The sequence below is a fragment of the Crocodylus siamensis genome, chromosome 10, assembly GCF_052110815.1.
Source record: "Crocodylus siamensis isolate JL-2025a chromosome 10, ASM5211081v1, whole genome shotgun sequence".
In the NCBI taxonomy this organism is placed as follows: Eukaryota; Metazoa; Chordata; order Crocodylia; family Crocodylidae; genus Crocodylus; species Crocodylus siamensis.
This window is the reverse complement of record NC_143404.1, coordinates 56886112-56899319: the sequence shown is the minus strand read 5'-3', so window position 1 is coordinate 56899319 and position 13208 is coordinate 56886112. Positions and strand designations below refer to the sequence as shown.

At 39.9% G+C, this 13208-nt stretch overlaps 1 protein-coding gene across 2 annotated transcripts in view; it reads left to right on the top strand.

The window, feature by feature from the left end:
- Positions 1-13208, top strand: part of STK4 (serine/threonine kinase 4) — an 83252-nt gene that overhangs the window by 1959 nt on the left and 68085 nt on the right. For both annotated transcript variants that reach the window (XM_090064892.1, XM_090064893.1), the window contains exons 2-8: positions 2635-2715; positions 6223-6351; positions 8125-8239; positions 8784-8948; positions 9392-9559; positions 10074-10211; positions 11288-11416. In XM_090064892.1, coding sequence (XP_089921018.1) covers positions 2635-2715; positions 6223-6351; positions 8125-8239; positions 8784-8948; positions 9392-9559; positions 10074-10211; positions 11288-11416 — 925 coding nt within the window. The remainder of the gene's footprint in view (positions 1-2634; positions 2716-6222; positions 6352-8124; positions 8240-8783; positions 8949-9391; positions 9560-10073; positions 10212-11287; positions 11417-13208) is intronic.

Below are 13208 nucleotides of genomic sequence, written 5' to 3'. Positions count from 1 at the left end.
ACTAGTATAACCAGGTCTGAAACCTTCAAGGAAATCTTGTTAGATCATGAAAAACTAATGACTTACAAGCTTCCATTTTTCAATAGGAAATTCATTCTGTACTCTTAAAAAAAAAAAACAAAAAACAAAAAACCCCAAAAACAACTTTTCTTTTTAGGACTGACTGAGACATGTCAAATCAGATGTTAAATTTCTTTTTAATTAGTTTGGGAAAGGCATAGGGCATATTTAGTGTAAGGAAGTAGAATTTTGATTTTTGGAAGTCACTTGTGTCTTCCCTTTTAATTAAAGTTGCTCATCAACAAAGGCTGCTATTTATTACATGTGTATTAAGAGTGGGGGAATGAAATGACTTATTTACTAATCTCCTAGTTATTCCTTTTAACAGTTAAAAGTGCAAGCTAACAGTGACAGGATGTTTATCCTCTGAAGCTCAGTTCAACGCCTTGTATATTGTTGCTAATATTCCTTAATGTTCGCTCTTACTTTTTTCTGATAAGTAACATCTGTTGGGTGTGTGGGCAGTGTCAGTTTGGGATTTCAGAGACATGTGAATCAAGCTGTTAGTAGCCTATCCTTTCACTCCAGAGTGTTGTTGAACAACTCTGGACAGAGGATAATTTGGAAGCACTTCTGACAGACTGAAACTTTATTCAATTGCTGAACACTATCAGTGGTGTGCAGCTGTTTCTAACTATGTTTGAGAGATGAGCAGAAGAGGCAATTTCCTTTGTTTTGTGACAGATAGCAGCTGGCTTTCTTTTCTTTTTTTTTGTTCTCATTTAACTGACAAGGGAGCAAAATATCTGCTGTTAGTAATGTGTTTCGTTTACCTATAATTTAGTATACAGTTGTCTATATGGAAGTTTAACTATACCTGACCCAGATTAGATGTGAACACTCCAGAAGGCAAAACTGGTTTTGTTTCCATCTTAATCTTCTGTAGAAATGTATGCTGTAAAAGACAGGGTGTCCTAGATAAATTGGATCACTCCTGATTCAGGCTCATTAGAGGCTGAAAGAATACCACTGAATTTCTGAATACGTTCAGGAACAAGGAATCTTAGTGTCACTTGAAGTAGGCAATAAATTGGCTCCTGAAGAGTTCATGTGATGTTTGGATCTTCTAAAATCATGTAGAATTGGTGTGTGCCTGGATCTAATTCTACACGTTTTATTCTATAGTATCTGCCCTTTAGATTACTACATTTCAAGCTATTTGGTAATGGTGACTGGGTATTGTTATTCAGGCAAGAACAAGTAACCTTCTTTTGGTTTAATGCTTATCATTGCAAAGAAGCTAGTGACTTTCAGTATTTCGCCACTTCCTGAGTTTGCTTGCTTGTATGTTTCCTTCATTTCAGGAAGCCATTGTATGTACAGCCCATGTGCATCTTGCTTCTCCTATATGGCTTCTGCATATTGACGTAATAGCAGATGCATGCTGAGTGCTTTCCAGTCCTAGCTTCAGCAACTTCACAAAAGCTTTTTACATTTTTAGTATCTTAGGTACAAACTGTACCTGTTTTCTTCATCTTTAGTGACAACAGCTCGTGTTATTTATAAACAGCAGGCAGCCATGTGTATTTCATTTTTTTATATAATTCAAATGTGGAGACTTAAGAATTGCTTGATAAAGAGCTACAAAAGTCCATTTGTTTTCTGTAACCGTAGTATAACTGTTTTTAGTTCAGAGGCAATGCACTTTTTCTTATGGCATGTGTTGGCTACTTAGTGGATCATAAAAGATGTGGTTTTGGGTGTTTGTGTCCTTAAGAACTGTTTAGAACTTGATAGTGATTTATATGTAGCTTCTTGGTCAGTAACTCTGAAGTATGTTAAAGATGATGTGCAAAAGAGAAAAGAAATTTGCATTTTTCTTGTTGGTTTGTGATGCATATAATTGGCATCGTTCTTTCCTCTCTTCTTCCCTCCCCCACAACTGAAGGGACTAAGAAGTTTTGGAATCTCTAACCAAGTCATCTTTCCTCACAAGAGTTTCAACTCCAGATGTTAGATCACTTTTTAATTTACTGTTAACATCACTTTCCACCTTGACTTATTGCATTATACTTTCATTGATTTCCTTTCCTTACCTCCCCCTTCACTCTATCATACCAGCTCACCAGTTGCTCTGTCTTTCAAGGATAAACAAGTTCTGAATTTCTGGTGAAAAAATGAGCAAGAATAAGAACAACCCTCATCCTACAAAAGCGTAGTCTTTGCATAGTCTAAATCTATAAGCTAGCAGAAGGCTTGTTCAGGAAGCACTAGACACAATGTTGTTAATAATGGAATCTGTAAAGTGCACCCAGACATGATCCCTCATATTCTGGTGCCTTGGATATATAACTGTTTCCTGCAGCACAGAGGAAATGTAGATCTATGTGTTTGATAAAACTCTGCTCCCTGTAAGACTCAAAGCTGTTTTTAGTGTTTGGTGTTCTGATTTGCATCTAGTGAACTGTATTTTACTTCTTAGGTAGATTAAATCTTAAATGAGTGTGACAAAATACACTTTTGTCAAACTTTCTCAATGCTGTATGATTTAAAACCTTTGTCTCACACTTCTGTTCTCAGAAATACCCAAATTATAGTACCTTAACCTTTGTTTCTATGCCCTTGTGTATACAGGCAGCTGAAGAAGTTGGATGAAGATAGTTTAACCAAGCAACCTGAAGAAGTATTTGATGTACTAGAGAAGCTTGGGGAAGGGTAAGATGTTATAAAAATGGGTATAACATTCCTGACGTTGGATCATTTACAACAGAGGTGTCAAAGATGCTGCTTACGGGCTAGATAGAGCCTGTGTAGTGCTATCATTCAGCCTCCAGTGCTGCTCATGATCTTGAGTGTACCCATAGGTAGCTTGTATGGTGTGCCAGGTGGTCCTATGTGCCATATGCAGTACCTGCTCCAGCCATTCAGGGGTACATGTGACATCTGCTCCAGAACACATGTTGGATCTGGCATGCAGCAGATACCATGTGCAGCATGGTCCTGGAGCAACTCATCCAGGACATGTGGGGTTGGTCTGTTTCCTTCTACTCTACAGATAAACTGGAGAAGTGCCTATTGCAGATATTTTCAAATCTTGCCTTCTACACATCACAATCAGAAAACTGACACTGTCATTTAAATAAACCAAATCTGCCCCAACTGTTTCAAAGAAAAGAATTTCCAACAAAAATACGTAGGTTAGCTCATTTTAAGGTTTCAGCACTGTATTCACAACATAGGTGTACAAACCACTGGTTGGCTCATGGCTCAGTACTGGCAGAAAAGTAATCAGAAGTGGATTATTTTGTTTTGTCTTTTAATGATGAAACTTCACATTAGGAAGTGAATTAACAGGGGAGGGGGAATCCAGTTACTTGAAGAAGGTTACATAAGAATTCTCTCCTCGTTAATGCAGTTGGGCTCAAGCTGGTATTTAGGTGCCTCATTGTTATTGAGTTTAGTAGTGATTTATGTTGTTTGAGTATGAGACACCTTGGTTTATAGGAGTCATTGGGAAAGAAGTAGAGAGAGGATCAGCACCAGCAATGCTTCTGAAGAAGTACAGCTTGCTAGAAAAAGTTGCTTACAGAAGAGAAAAAATATAACTTCCTAAAACTTTGGGAAGAATGATTTCACTAAATGAACATATAAAATGGTTTCAAGATTGTTTGTAGGTAATAAGACTACTATTTTGGGGGTTGCATTTCTAAGGTTACTTCCAGTACAGGGTCTTGTCAATCAAATAGTTCTTAGTTGGTCAAAACAATCAGCTTTTCTAACAGAAAATACTGGGAATAACATTTGTATATGTGTTAATCCAACTGGTAAGGATGCAGAATTGGAATTATTAGAGTAAAGGTTTTAAATTACTGAAAGTGTTAGCATAAATTGTGATCTTGGGCAGCTATGAACAGTAAGCCTGTGGATTTTTCTTTAATGTACAAACTGTAGCTAGAAAATGTCACCTCTGTATTTGAGGTATAAAACCCAGAATTTTGGAAACCAAAATGTGTGGTCAAGCAAGAAAGGGAAAGTTGGAATACAAAGAGTAGATAAAAAATATCTAGTCACACTATGTGGAGAACTTTAAGCATTCTATTAATGCTGAAGACTGAAAACTGAAATTAAACCTTTCCTCTTTATCTTGGAGTCTCCAGTAGTCCTTTTGGGAAATTGTTGTGCCTGGGCTGAGGGTAGCAAGTAAGAGAGGCATGGGAGCTGTTCTTCTGTTTGTGAGCTATATTATTTTCTGTTCTCTTCACTGGCCCTTGTTTTTAGTCTTGTGCTGAATAAGCTGCATTCAGCAAATTTAAAATGCAGAGTACTTCCCTAAACTGATAGTCCTTTAAGATGAGCCCAAAGATCATTAAATTGACATTGGATATGCAAACAGGATATCGGGAGTTCTTGCAAAATAGGTGGACTGTAAACTTTTAGTAACTGGCATCCAATTAAATATTCAGTGATTTTGAGAACCTCAAATCTTGGGCTTGGAGCACAAACACAGCTATTGCAAATTAATACACTGCATGTTAAAAATGGTGTTCCTAGCAGCATGCCTTAAATCTGATTCTTGGATATGTACGTGCTCAGAGCGCACGTCTAGGATTAACTCAGAGATTATTCTCACTTCCTATTCATTTTTCTTTTCTTGGGCTTTCTGTTGTCACCAAGGGTGGTGGTTATTACCAACAGTATTGAAAAGCACCTTGTTTCAGACAGGCTACAGAACATACAACTAGGAACTACTTTTGATTATTTTGACCTAGTTTGGTTATAATTAAGGCCATAAAGGGCAGAGATAGGTACTGTATCCTGTTGCAGAGCCATGAGCCAACCAGTGGTTTGTACACCTATGTTGTGAATACCGTGCTGAAACCTTAAAATGAGCTAACCTACATATTTTTGTTGGAAATTCTTTTCTTTGAAACAGTTGGGGCAGATTTGGTTTATTTAAATGACAGTGTCAGTTTTCTGATTGTGATGTGTAGAAGGCAAGATTTGAAAATATCTGCAATAGGTACTTCTCCAGTTTATTTGTAGAGTAGAAGGAAAAAAGCCCAGGAAACCCCAGAAAAGTATGTTAATTTCTATATCTTTTATTTAGAGTTTTGTAAGAAATAAGAATTTAAAAACCTCTTTCTCCAAAGAAGTTTCTTGTTCACATCCTTGCCTTTTGAAGCAATAACATTTTTGGGAATAGGAGGGAGATACTCAAACATTTTGATTTAATAGAAAAACTTTTGAAAGTAGGGCCAGATGCATCTTGTTTCCATCTTTTTTTTTTTTTGTTTGCTCATCTCAAATCATAGCTTATACAGTATTTACTCTGTGCTAAGTATCAAGAGCTCATCTGCAGAACAGAGTCTCTGTTGGTTGCGTCTGTCCTCAGCCCTGAAGTCTCCCCATGTTAGATCAGAAAACTTCTGGCTCTTGGCATCTGTGGGTGAAATGTACTATCTTAGAGCAGAATCCTAACTTGACCTTTTTTGTATCTGTGCACCCACAGGTAGCTAGTATTGCATTGGCGACACAAGGTTGTCTTGCCCCCAGCCAGGCTTCTGTGTTGACAGTAGAGCATGAGGCTGCAGCCTGGCTGGGGCCAGAGCCCAGCAGCAGTGGGGGTAGTGGCAGTGGTACGATTTCTGTGCAAACAACGGGGTCTGGGGCTGCAGCCTGGCTGGACCCAACATCCACCAGCAGCAGGGGCAATGGCAGAGGCATGCATTTGTGCCATCCATCATGTCCCCCACCAGCACTTACTTGTGGCCTATGTAGTATTGCAGTGATTTTGTATCAGTGGGACAGAATCTGTGCATTGTAACTGAGTGTAAAAAATTGGGTGAATGCAGGTAATAAATTTAGTTCATACTTTCCTTTTGCCTACCAGTTGTTGACTTGATTTACCCAGGCTGAGGAAATCTTCATTCTTTACCCTCATGGTCATTTCATATGTTTGTATGAGATATGTGCTCAACTTCCTTTGCAAATGGGTGAAAAGATAATTTTTTAAGCATCCAGAATGTGGCTCTTGCATTATTTCTGTTGATGGCAGGATAGCCCATCAGGAGCAGTATGCTAACTTACAGGCAACTTTGAGTCTGATAGTATGCTTAGATTGGGCTGGCTCTCCCTTTTGCAATGATCTTTTCACTAAAACAGCGTGCCAGTTTCTAACCTCTGGCAGTGTTTGTGTTCAGTATTTCAAATTGTCTATTACAGATCCTATGGCAGTGTATTCAAAGCTATTCATAAAGAGACAGGTCAAGTTGTTGCAATTAAGCAAGTCCCTGTTGAATCGGACCTACAGGAGATTATAAAGGAAATATCCATAATGCAGCAATGTGACAGGTAAGTGCATGCAGTGAAACCCATATGCATTGATGAAAGAAGACTACTGTATGTAACCTGCTATTTACGAATTGGATCTAAGAGTTGCTATGCTATCTTAAACACTTTTTTAGAGGTTAGACCAGCAATTATACTGTCCGAGGTGGACCAGGAAAAACTGACAAAGTAAGTGTGAGGTAAACTGGGTTCTTCTTTGCAAAAGTCTTCTGCTGTCCTCTTCTCAGTCTAATTTAGAAACATCTTTCCTATAACGGTATCATTTACAGAAACTAAAAGGCAACAGAGATTTTTGGCCTTGATTGATTTATTTAGAGTGGAGCTCTGGTGGAGGTCCAGTGACAGAACATAATGCACAGAGATGCAAATACACTATTGTCTGCAAAGATGACAGAATTTTTACTTGTAAATCCTCAGCATACATAGATTTTCGTGCACTAACTCAGTGGGGGCCATTCTTTTTGACGGGCGTGCCACAAACTGAGCCTCGTGCCCTCCTCGAGTACCACTCCAGTCTGCTGCACCACTTTCGGCTCTGTGCTGTGTTCCTTGCCTGCTTCATCTCTCTGCTTTCTTTCCCGTGCTCTGTGCCCCCTGCAGTATCTGTTGCTGTGTTCACTGTTTCCTCCCTAGTCTGTGACAGAGGGTCTGTATAACACTTGTGGCACATGTGCAGCAGTCTGGCCACCCTTACACTGACATATGCCTGTAGGTCAGTGCACATTCAGTGTTACTTTTGCACAATTGTTAGAAGTTTGGAAATCAGGGTCTGCAGGTTTTGTATTAATAATTTCAGTCATTACTTATGGGAAAATTGTTTGATTAGAAAAGATTACAGAGAGATCCCCTGCACAGTAGTCCTTACACCAAAGTGTTTCCCCTGAATGAAAAATGTAAACTCTACTCATTTTTTAATATGCTGGTATTCCACATCTAGGCAAATTAATTGCTGTTTTCTTAGACTGCAAGCTTAAATTAAATACCATTTATTGTACTTAAAAAATAGGATTTCAAATAGCATTGCACTGCTGTTCACTCTTTGTGCAAACTTATCGCCCAAATAATAAAATGCTCACAATTTTTTCCCCCAAATAACTTACAATGGTCTGTGAACATTTCTCCTTCTTGAAAGCAAAATGTCCAGACTGATTGGAATCAAACCTTTCATTTGTCTGTCTACTCCACACTTGTGAATACCACGGATAGAAAATCATGCAACTCTTATGCTCTGCACAGACATTCAAGAAATCTCCTTGATCAGCATTTAATTCTGCCTTAATTACTTAGTCATTTGCAGATTAAAACCAATTTTGTTCCTTTCTTTACCTCTATATTTCTGTCTAGTCAGCCTTTAGCCTTTTTCCAAAGGACAGCTGTTTTGTTCCGATATTGGGTTATTTGCTAGGTAACCAGACAATGACGGTAGATGAGATAAAATGACCTAACTCTATTAAGTTTCTAAAAAGCATTAAGATCCAGAACTGAATTGCAGAACTAAGAAGGGTGTTTGTGTTCAAGGGGAGTTTCCTTTTAATGGAGGATATGAGCACTTCCTGTGAACTCCTCACTTTGCAATATGCTCAGTATTTAAATTTGGGATTCTGAATTTGACCCTGAATTTTCAGGAGATTTTGCAGGGTGGAGGGGTGTGTGTGGAGGAGGGAGGCGGGCGTTGGTTGTGCTTTGTATTGTGCTGCCACATATAGAGTTACTTTAGTCAATAACATGATGCTCTCTCTTTTCATCTTGCTCCCCACCCCCTTATTTTTTTTGTAGTCCCCATGTAGTCAAATACTACGGCAGCTATTTTAAGAACACGGACCTGTGGATAGTCATGGAGTACTGTGGAGCTGGATCTGTATCTGACATTATTCGGTTACGAAATAAAACGGTATGTTCTTTCTCTTTAACTCTTGGTATTTTAAGAATCTTAACATTTTATGAAAATCACTTATAAGTATGCAACTTAAATGTTACAAATGATAGTGAGAAGGTGGCTAGTGGTCTGTGCATCATTCACTGGCTGGATTCTTTTCTTTTCATAGTTGCTCAGCAACCAGAGCTTCCATTGGTTGCTGTGTGAGTAGCAAGTGCCTGGCATTTCTGAAATTGAGGCTGGCTGTCACCACATAGCTAGCTAGATCAAGTTAGCTAATTAGTTAATGTACTTATGGATTTAGTAGCTATTCAGATTAGATGAACTACAATGCTTCCAAAAACAGAATGAGCCTCTAGTTATTTTGTAACAGCATAAATATCTGCTTGTGAAAAGGCATACAACACTGTGTGAAACTGTAAAACCATACCTTCTGTATATTTCTAACTGAAACTATAATTTTCTGTTAGTTGATATGGCAAGGAAATGTCAGTCTTTCACATCAGATGCTTTATAGTCTCGGTGAATCATGGTTGGCTATAACTTTTGTCTTCTGTAGTTGACAGAAGAGGAAATTGCTACAATAGTACAGTCAACCCTCAAAGGACTAGAATATCTGCATTTTATGAGGAAAATACACCGAGATATCAAAGCTGGGAATATATTACTAAATACAGAAGGACATGCTAAACTTGCAGATTTTGGGGTAGCAGGACAACTTACGGTAAGTAAAAATGTCATTGCGTGTGTTCAATTTCTTTCAAGCTACAGCTACTAACATTAAATGTTTGTAGGCTTTTTTTGTGTGTGTGTTTGATTTTTTTTTTTTTAAAAGAAATTGCGTTCAGTTGTCTCTTCATGGCAGAGCTACATGTATTGCCCTTGATCTAGTAATGGGCTCTAAAGCAGGCACAGGTCTGGTACCCTATTTTTTTTTCTGTCTCCAGAACTACTGTACCTAAATTTATTCGCAGTAGCACCTGCCCCATTCTTCTGGGTCCATTACATATTCTGCTGGTGCATTACAGTTCAGAGGTGCAATATCCCATATTCTAGTCTTTCTGAGTCTTACTTTGGTGTATGATCATTAAGGAAGTGTGGTACTTAGAAAAAGAACAAAAAGCTTTAACATTGCATGGAATTTTCTTTCCCCTGTTTTTATTTTAGGATACCATGGCAAAACGGAATACAGTTATAGGAACTCCATTTTGGATGGCTCCTGAAGTGATCCAGGAAATTGGGTATAACTGTGTAGCAGACATCTGGTCGCTGGGGATCACGGCAATAGAAATGGCTGAAGGAAAGCCACCATATGCAGATATTCATCCAATGAGGGTGAGGACCAAGGACTCAAATATTGCAGGAAATGCATAGGTTTCAATTCACAATTAGTTGAATAGCACTCGAACGAGATGCCAACTATCTTTTAACATAGGAGGAAGTTAACATCAAGTAAAATGAGAGAATATTTCTCATGAGAAGGAAAATCGTCAGATAAATGTAGAATTATATAGTTTGCTTAGAACATACATGTGTTCTTTGGATCAACCCCCATGCCCCAATTGTCAACATGCAGTCCTATTTTTCAAGTAGTATCTCTGCCATAGGTAAAAACTCCCACTGAAAACGGCTCTAGTGAATGAATTTCTCATTACTTTGATCTGTTTCCTAGGGGAATATATATAGTTGGCATAAACAATTGAAGTGACAGGCAACTTTGAACTGCTATAGTTATCTCAGAGTTGGGACATGAACACTTTTGTAAATGTGTTTACTTCAGGCAATGTGCATGGTTGTTCTGTGTGTGATCTTGACTGTCTAGAAATTAAGCAGTTTTTATTGTTATCAGGCAATTTTCATGATTCCTACAAATCCTCCTCCAACATTCCGGAAGCCAGAACACTGGTCAGACAATTTCACCGACTTTGTAAAACAGTGTCTTGTGAAGAGTCCTGAGCAAAGAGCCACTGCCACGCAGCTTCTTCAGGTCTGGTCTTGGGTGCCTGGGATGAGCCTACAGGGGCATGAAACCTAGAGAGTTGAATGACTTGTAGTGTAGGCATAGTGATTGGGTGCATTTTGCAATAATAATTTCCCTTTTTGTTTTCTGTTTGTTGTAATGTCGTGACTAAAAACCTCACACTCAGTTTCAACCTTCGAAGTCTTCCCTACAAACTGGATCTACTTCTGCTTCCTGTTCCTTTATGTATACGTATAAAATTTAAATATTGCATCTTTGTGCCTTCAGGCTTTTTGTCTGATTCGCAAGATTTCCAAGGAGAGATCCTGTTGCTTAACTGCATGACATTATATAGTGCACCTTTAACTGACCTTATGCTTTAAAACAGAGCCATTTCTCTGCTGCTACCTTGTCACAAACAGCTCCTCTCCATTTTCTGGCTATTCCAGTTTACCTTTGTTTTTCATGTGACAGAGGCTCCTGCTTAGAGATGAAAGCAAAGCTGGCTAATCTTTAAAGCACTCGTTAGATATTATCAAAGAGAAAAGGGATATATGTTTGGATCAAGAGGATATTTTTTTCAGTGTACCATCTTGGGCTACAGCCTCTCCCACTACAGACAAAACAGTACCCCTGTCTTTTCATGACACTAATGTCTCCATTGATGTAACCTTTCTGAGAAGACTTCATTATGGTTTATTGGCTGGCCCTTAGAATGTGAAAAGAAGGCAGCAATTTAGGCAGTTTTGCAACCTGTTGGGAAGTGTAGCCATGCTGTAGTCCCAGGTTACGATTTTAGATAGCCAGAGGGGTCATGTGTAGAAGTGAGTTATGTTCAAAGCAGTTCAGGAGAAGAGTCTGAATGCAGGGTATTGCAGAATTTGTCTTTTTGTAGCAGAAGTTAGTCAGGGATTCTCTTTCTCCATTGCTAAAAAGATGCATTAAACTTGTGCTTTTGCAAAGCTGTTTGCACAAGCATTAACATGTGTGCAGCAGGAATGGGGATAGCTCTGGTTAACAATAGTGTTTGGGGTTTTTTACTGCTGTTATCACGGTTCAAATTTACTGCTTAAAACATATCATGTACATCCCTTTTTTTTTAGCATCCATTTGTTAAAAGTGCCAAAGGGGTGTCAATTTTGCGGGATTTAATAAATGAAGCAATGGATGTTAAGTTGAAACGCCAAGAAGCACAACAGCGGGAACTGGATCAAGATGATGAAGAGAATTCAGTGAGTGTTTAACAAATGCAATCACTTAAACAATGGGGAAAGTCCCCCTACTTTCCCATAACATCTGTACCCAACTGGTCTAACTCTGTCTATACACTGTGTTGTGTCAAATCTCTCTCTCTCTCTAGGTTCTGGTGTTTTTAACTTAAACTTAATACAACATAATTATTAGCTTGGTTGTTGTCACCAGGTGTGGGTGTTGTGGGATTTTTACCTTAAAATGGCTCAGTTCAGTCTTAAACCCTCTCTACAATCCTGCTCCTACTTCCTGTATATTCTGGTAGGATAATGAGCTTTTGTAAGAATCAGCCCAACATATTGTCATAACACCAGCTACCACTAGAAAATTATCAGTCAAGTAAACTACTTTAAAGATATAGATGCATATGCAAAAGATTCAAAAGGCTATTTCTATGCTGCTCGATAAAGCATGTTTCCTACTTTCTGTGCATGTACCAAACCCTGATATTGAAGCAGTGAAGCGCACCCTTTGGGGGTCACTTTCAAGCATGCCGGAGAGAGCTTTAGAGTAGTAGGGGTGGCCCTGAAGGTGGATCTGTTACCTTATTTCTGAGTTGGCTGTGTGCAGAGTTGGAGCAGGTGCATGCTTCTTGGTGACCCTCTCAGGAGATTAATAACTTAATTTATTTCGCAAATAAATGTTTCCCAGCACGATCAACCTTTTCCTTCCTAGTAAGAACTTCAGACTGTAGACTCCAGTCTTCTTGGACTACATTCTTAGCATAAAGCAGTGGTGGCTGTATAAAATAAGCTGTCTTCCTATTTCAACTCTTTAGAAATTCTGATATAGAAACTTCATGCTGTACAATAGAAATAAACACAGATGTCAGGGGAGGGGATGTATGCTTAGGCTTCTTGCAGTATGCAGTGTAGTGCTATGCATTTGTTCTTTGTTTGCAGTTGGAGCATGTGTGGTGCAGAAAGTATGCTGAGCTATCTTTGAGCACACTCTGACTGTTCAAACTTGACTGAATCAGATGGGCACTGAACGACTTTTGCTCCAAAAAGTCCTTTTCAGAGCCAATAGCATGTTTTGTTCCCAAGTATTGATCTGTAGCAGGGAGGGACAATTATTTGTGTCCTCAGGCCATACAGGGAGTTTTGCTTAGCTGTCATGGATCAGAACCCCACCTCCCTGCACAGCAGCTCATCAAAACTCAATATGTGTGATGGGGCTGCGGGCCAGTGGGGAGCAGGATAGGTGGGTGAAGAGGTAATCACAGGGCAGGGTCCCAGGGCAGTGACAGTATGGGGTGGGGGCCTGGAGCAGAGCTGTGATCCACTACCCACATGCCCCTGCAACAGGCGCAGGTTCCCCAGGTGGGCATACAGCACAGCAGCTGGACTCCATATCCCAGCAGCTCAGCAGCAGCAGCTCCTGGCTGCCACAGCTGTTGGCCCTGGCCCATCTGCCCTGCACCCACTGCCGGCGTCGGAACCTGCATGAGCAGAGTCCTTGGCCGGGTGCCTGAGATGCAGCTGCAAGTGGGCAAAGAGCAGCATCTGTGAGCGAGATGGGCAAGTGGGGCCAGGGAGACCCTGGGATTTTGTGGTGGTGACAGTTTGGGGCTTGGACCAGGGGCAGAGCTGCACTCCACTGCCTGCATACCCTTGCAACAGGTTCCACGGGCAGGGGTGTGTGGGGAGCAAATTGCAGCTCTCTACTGAGCCCCAGCTCCATGCTGTCACCACCCCAATGTCCCAGACCCCACTCTGGATGTAGCTCCCTGCCCACCCCTGGCCCCGTATTGTCCACCTGGCCATATGCCCT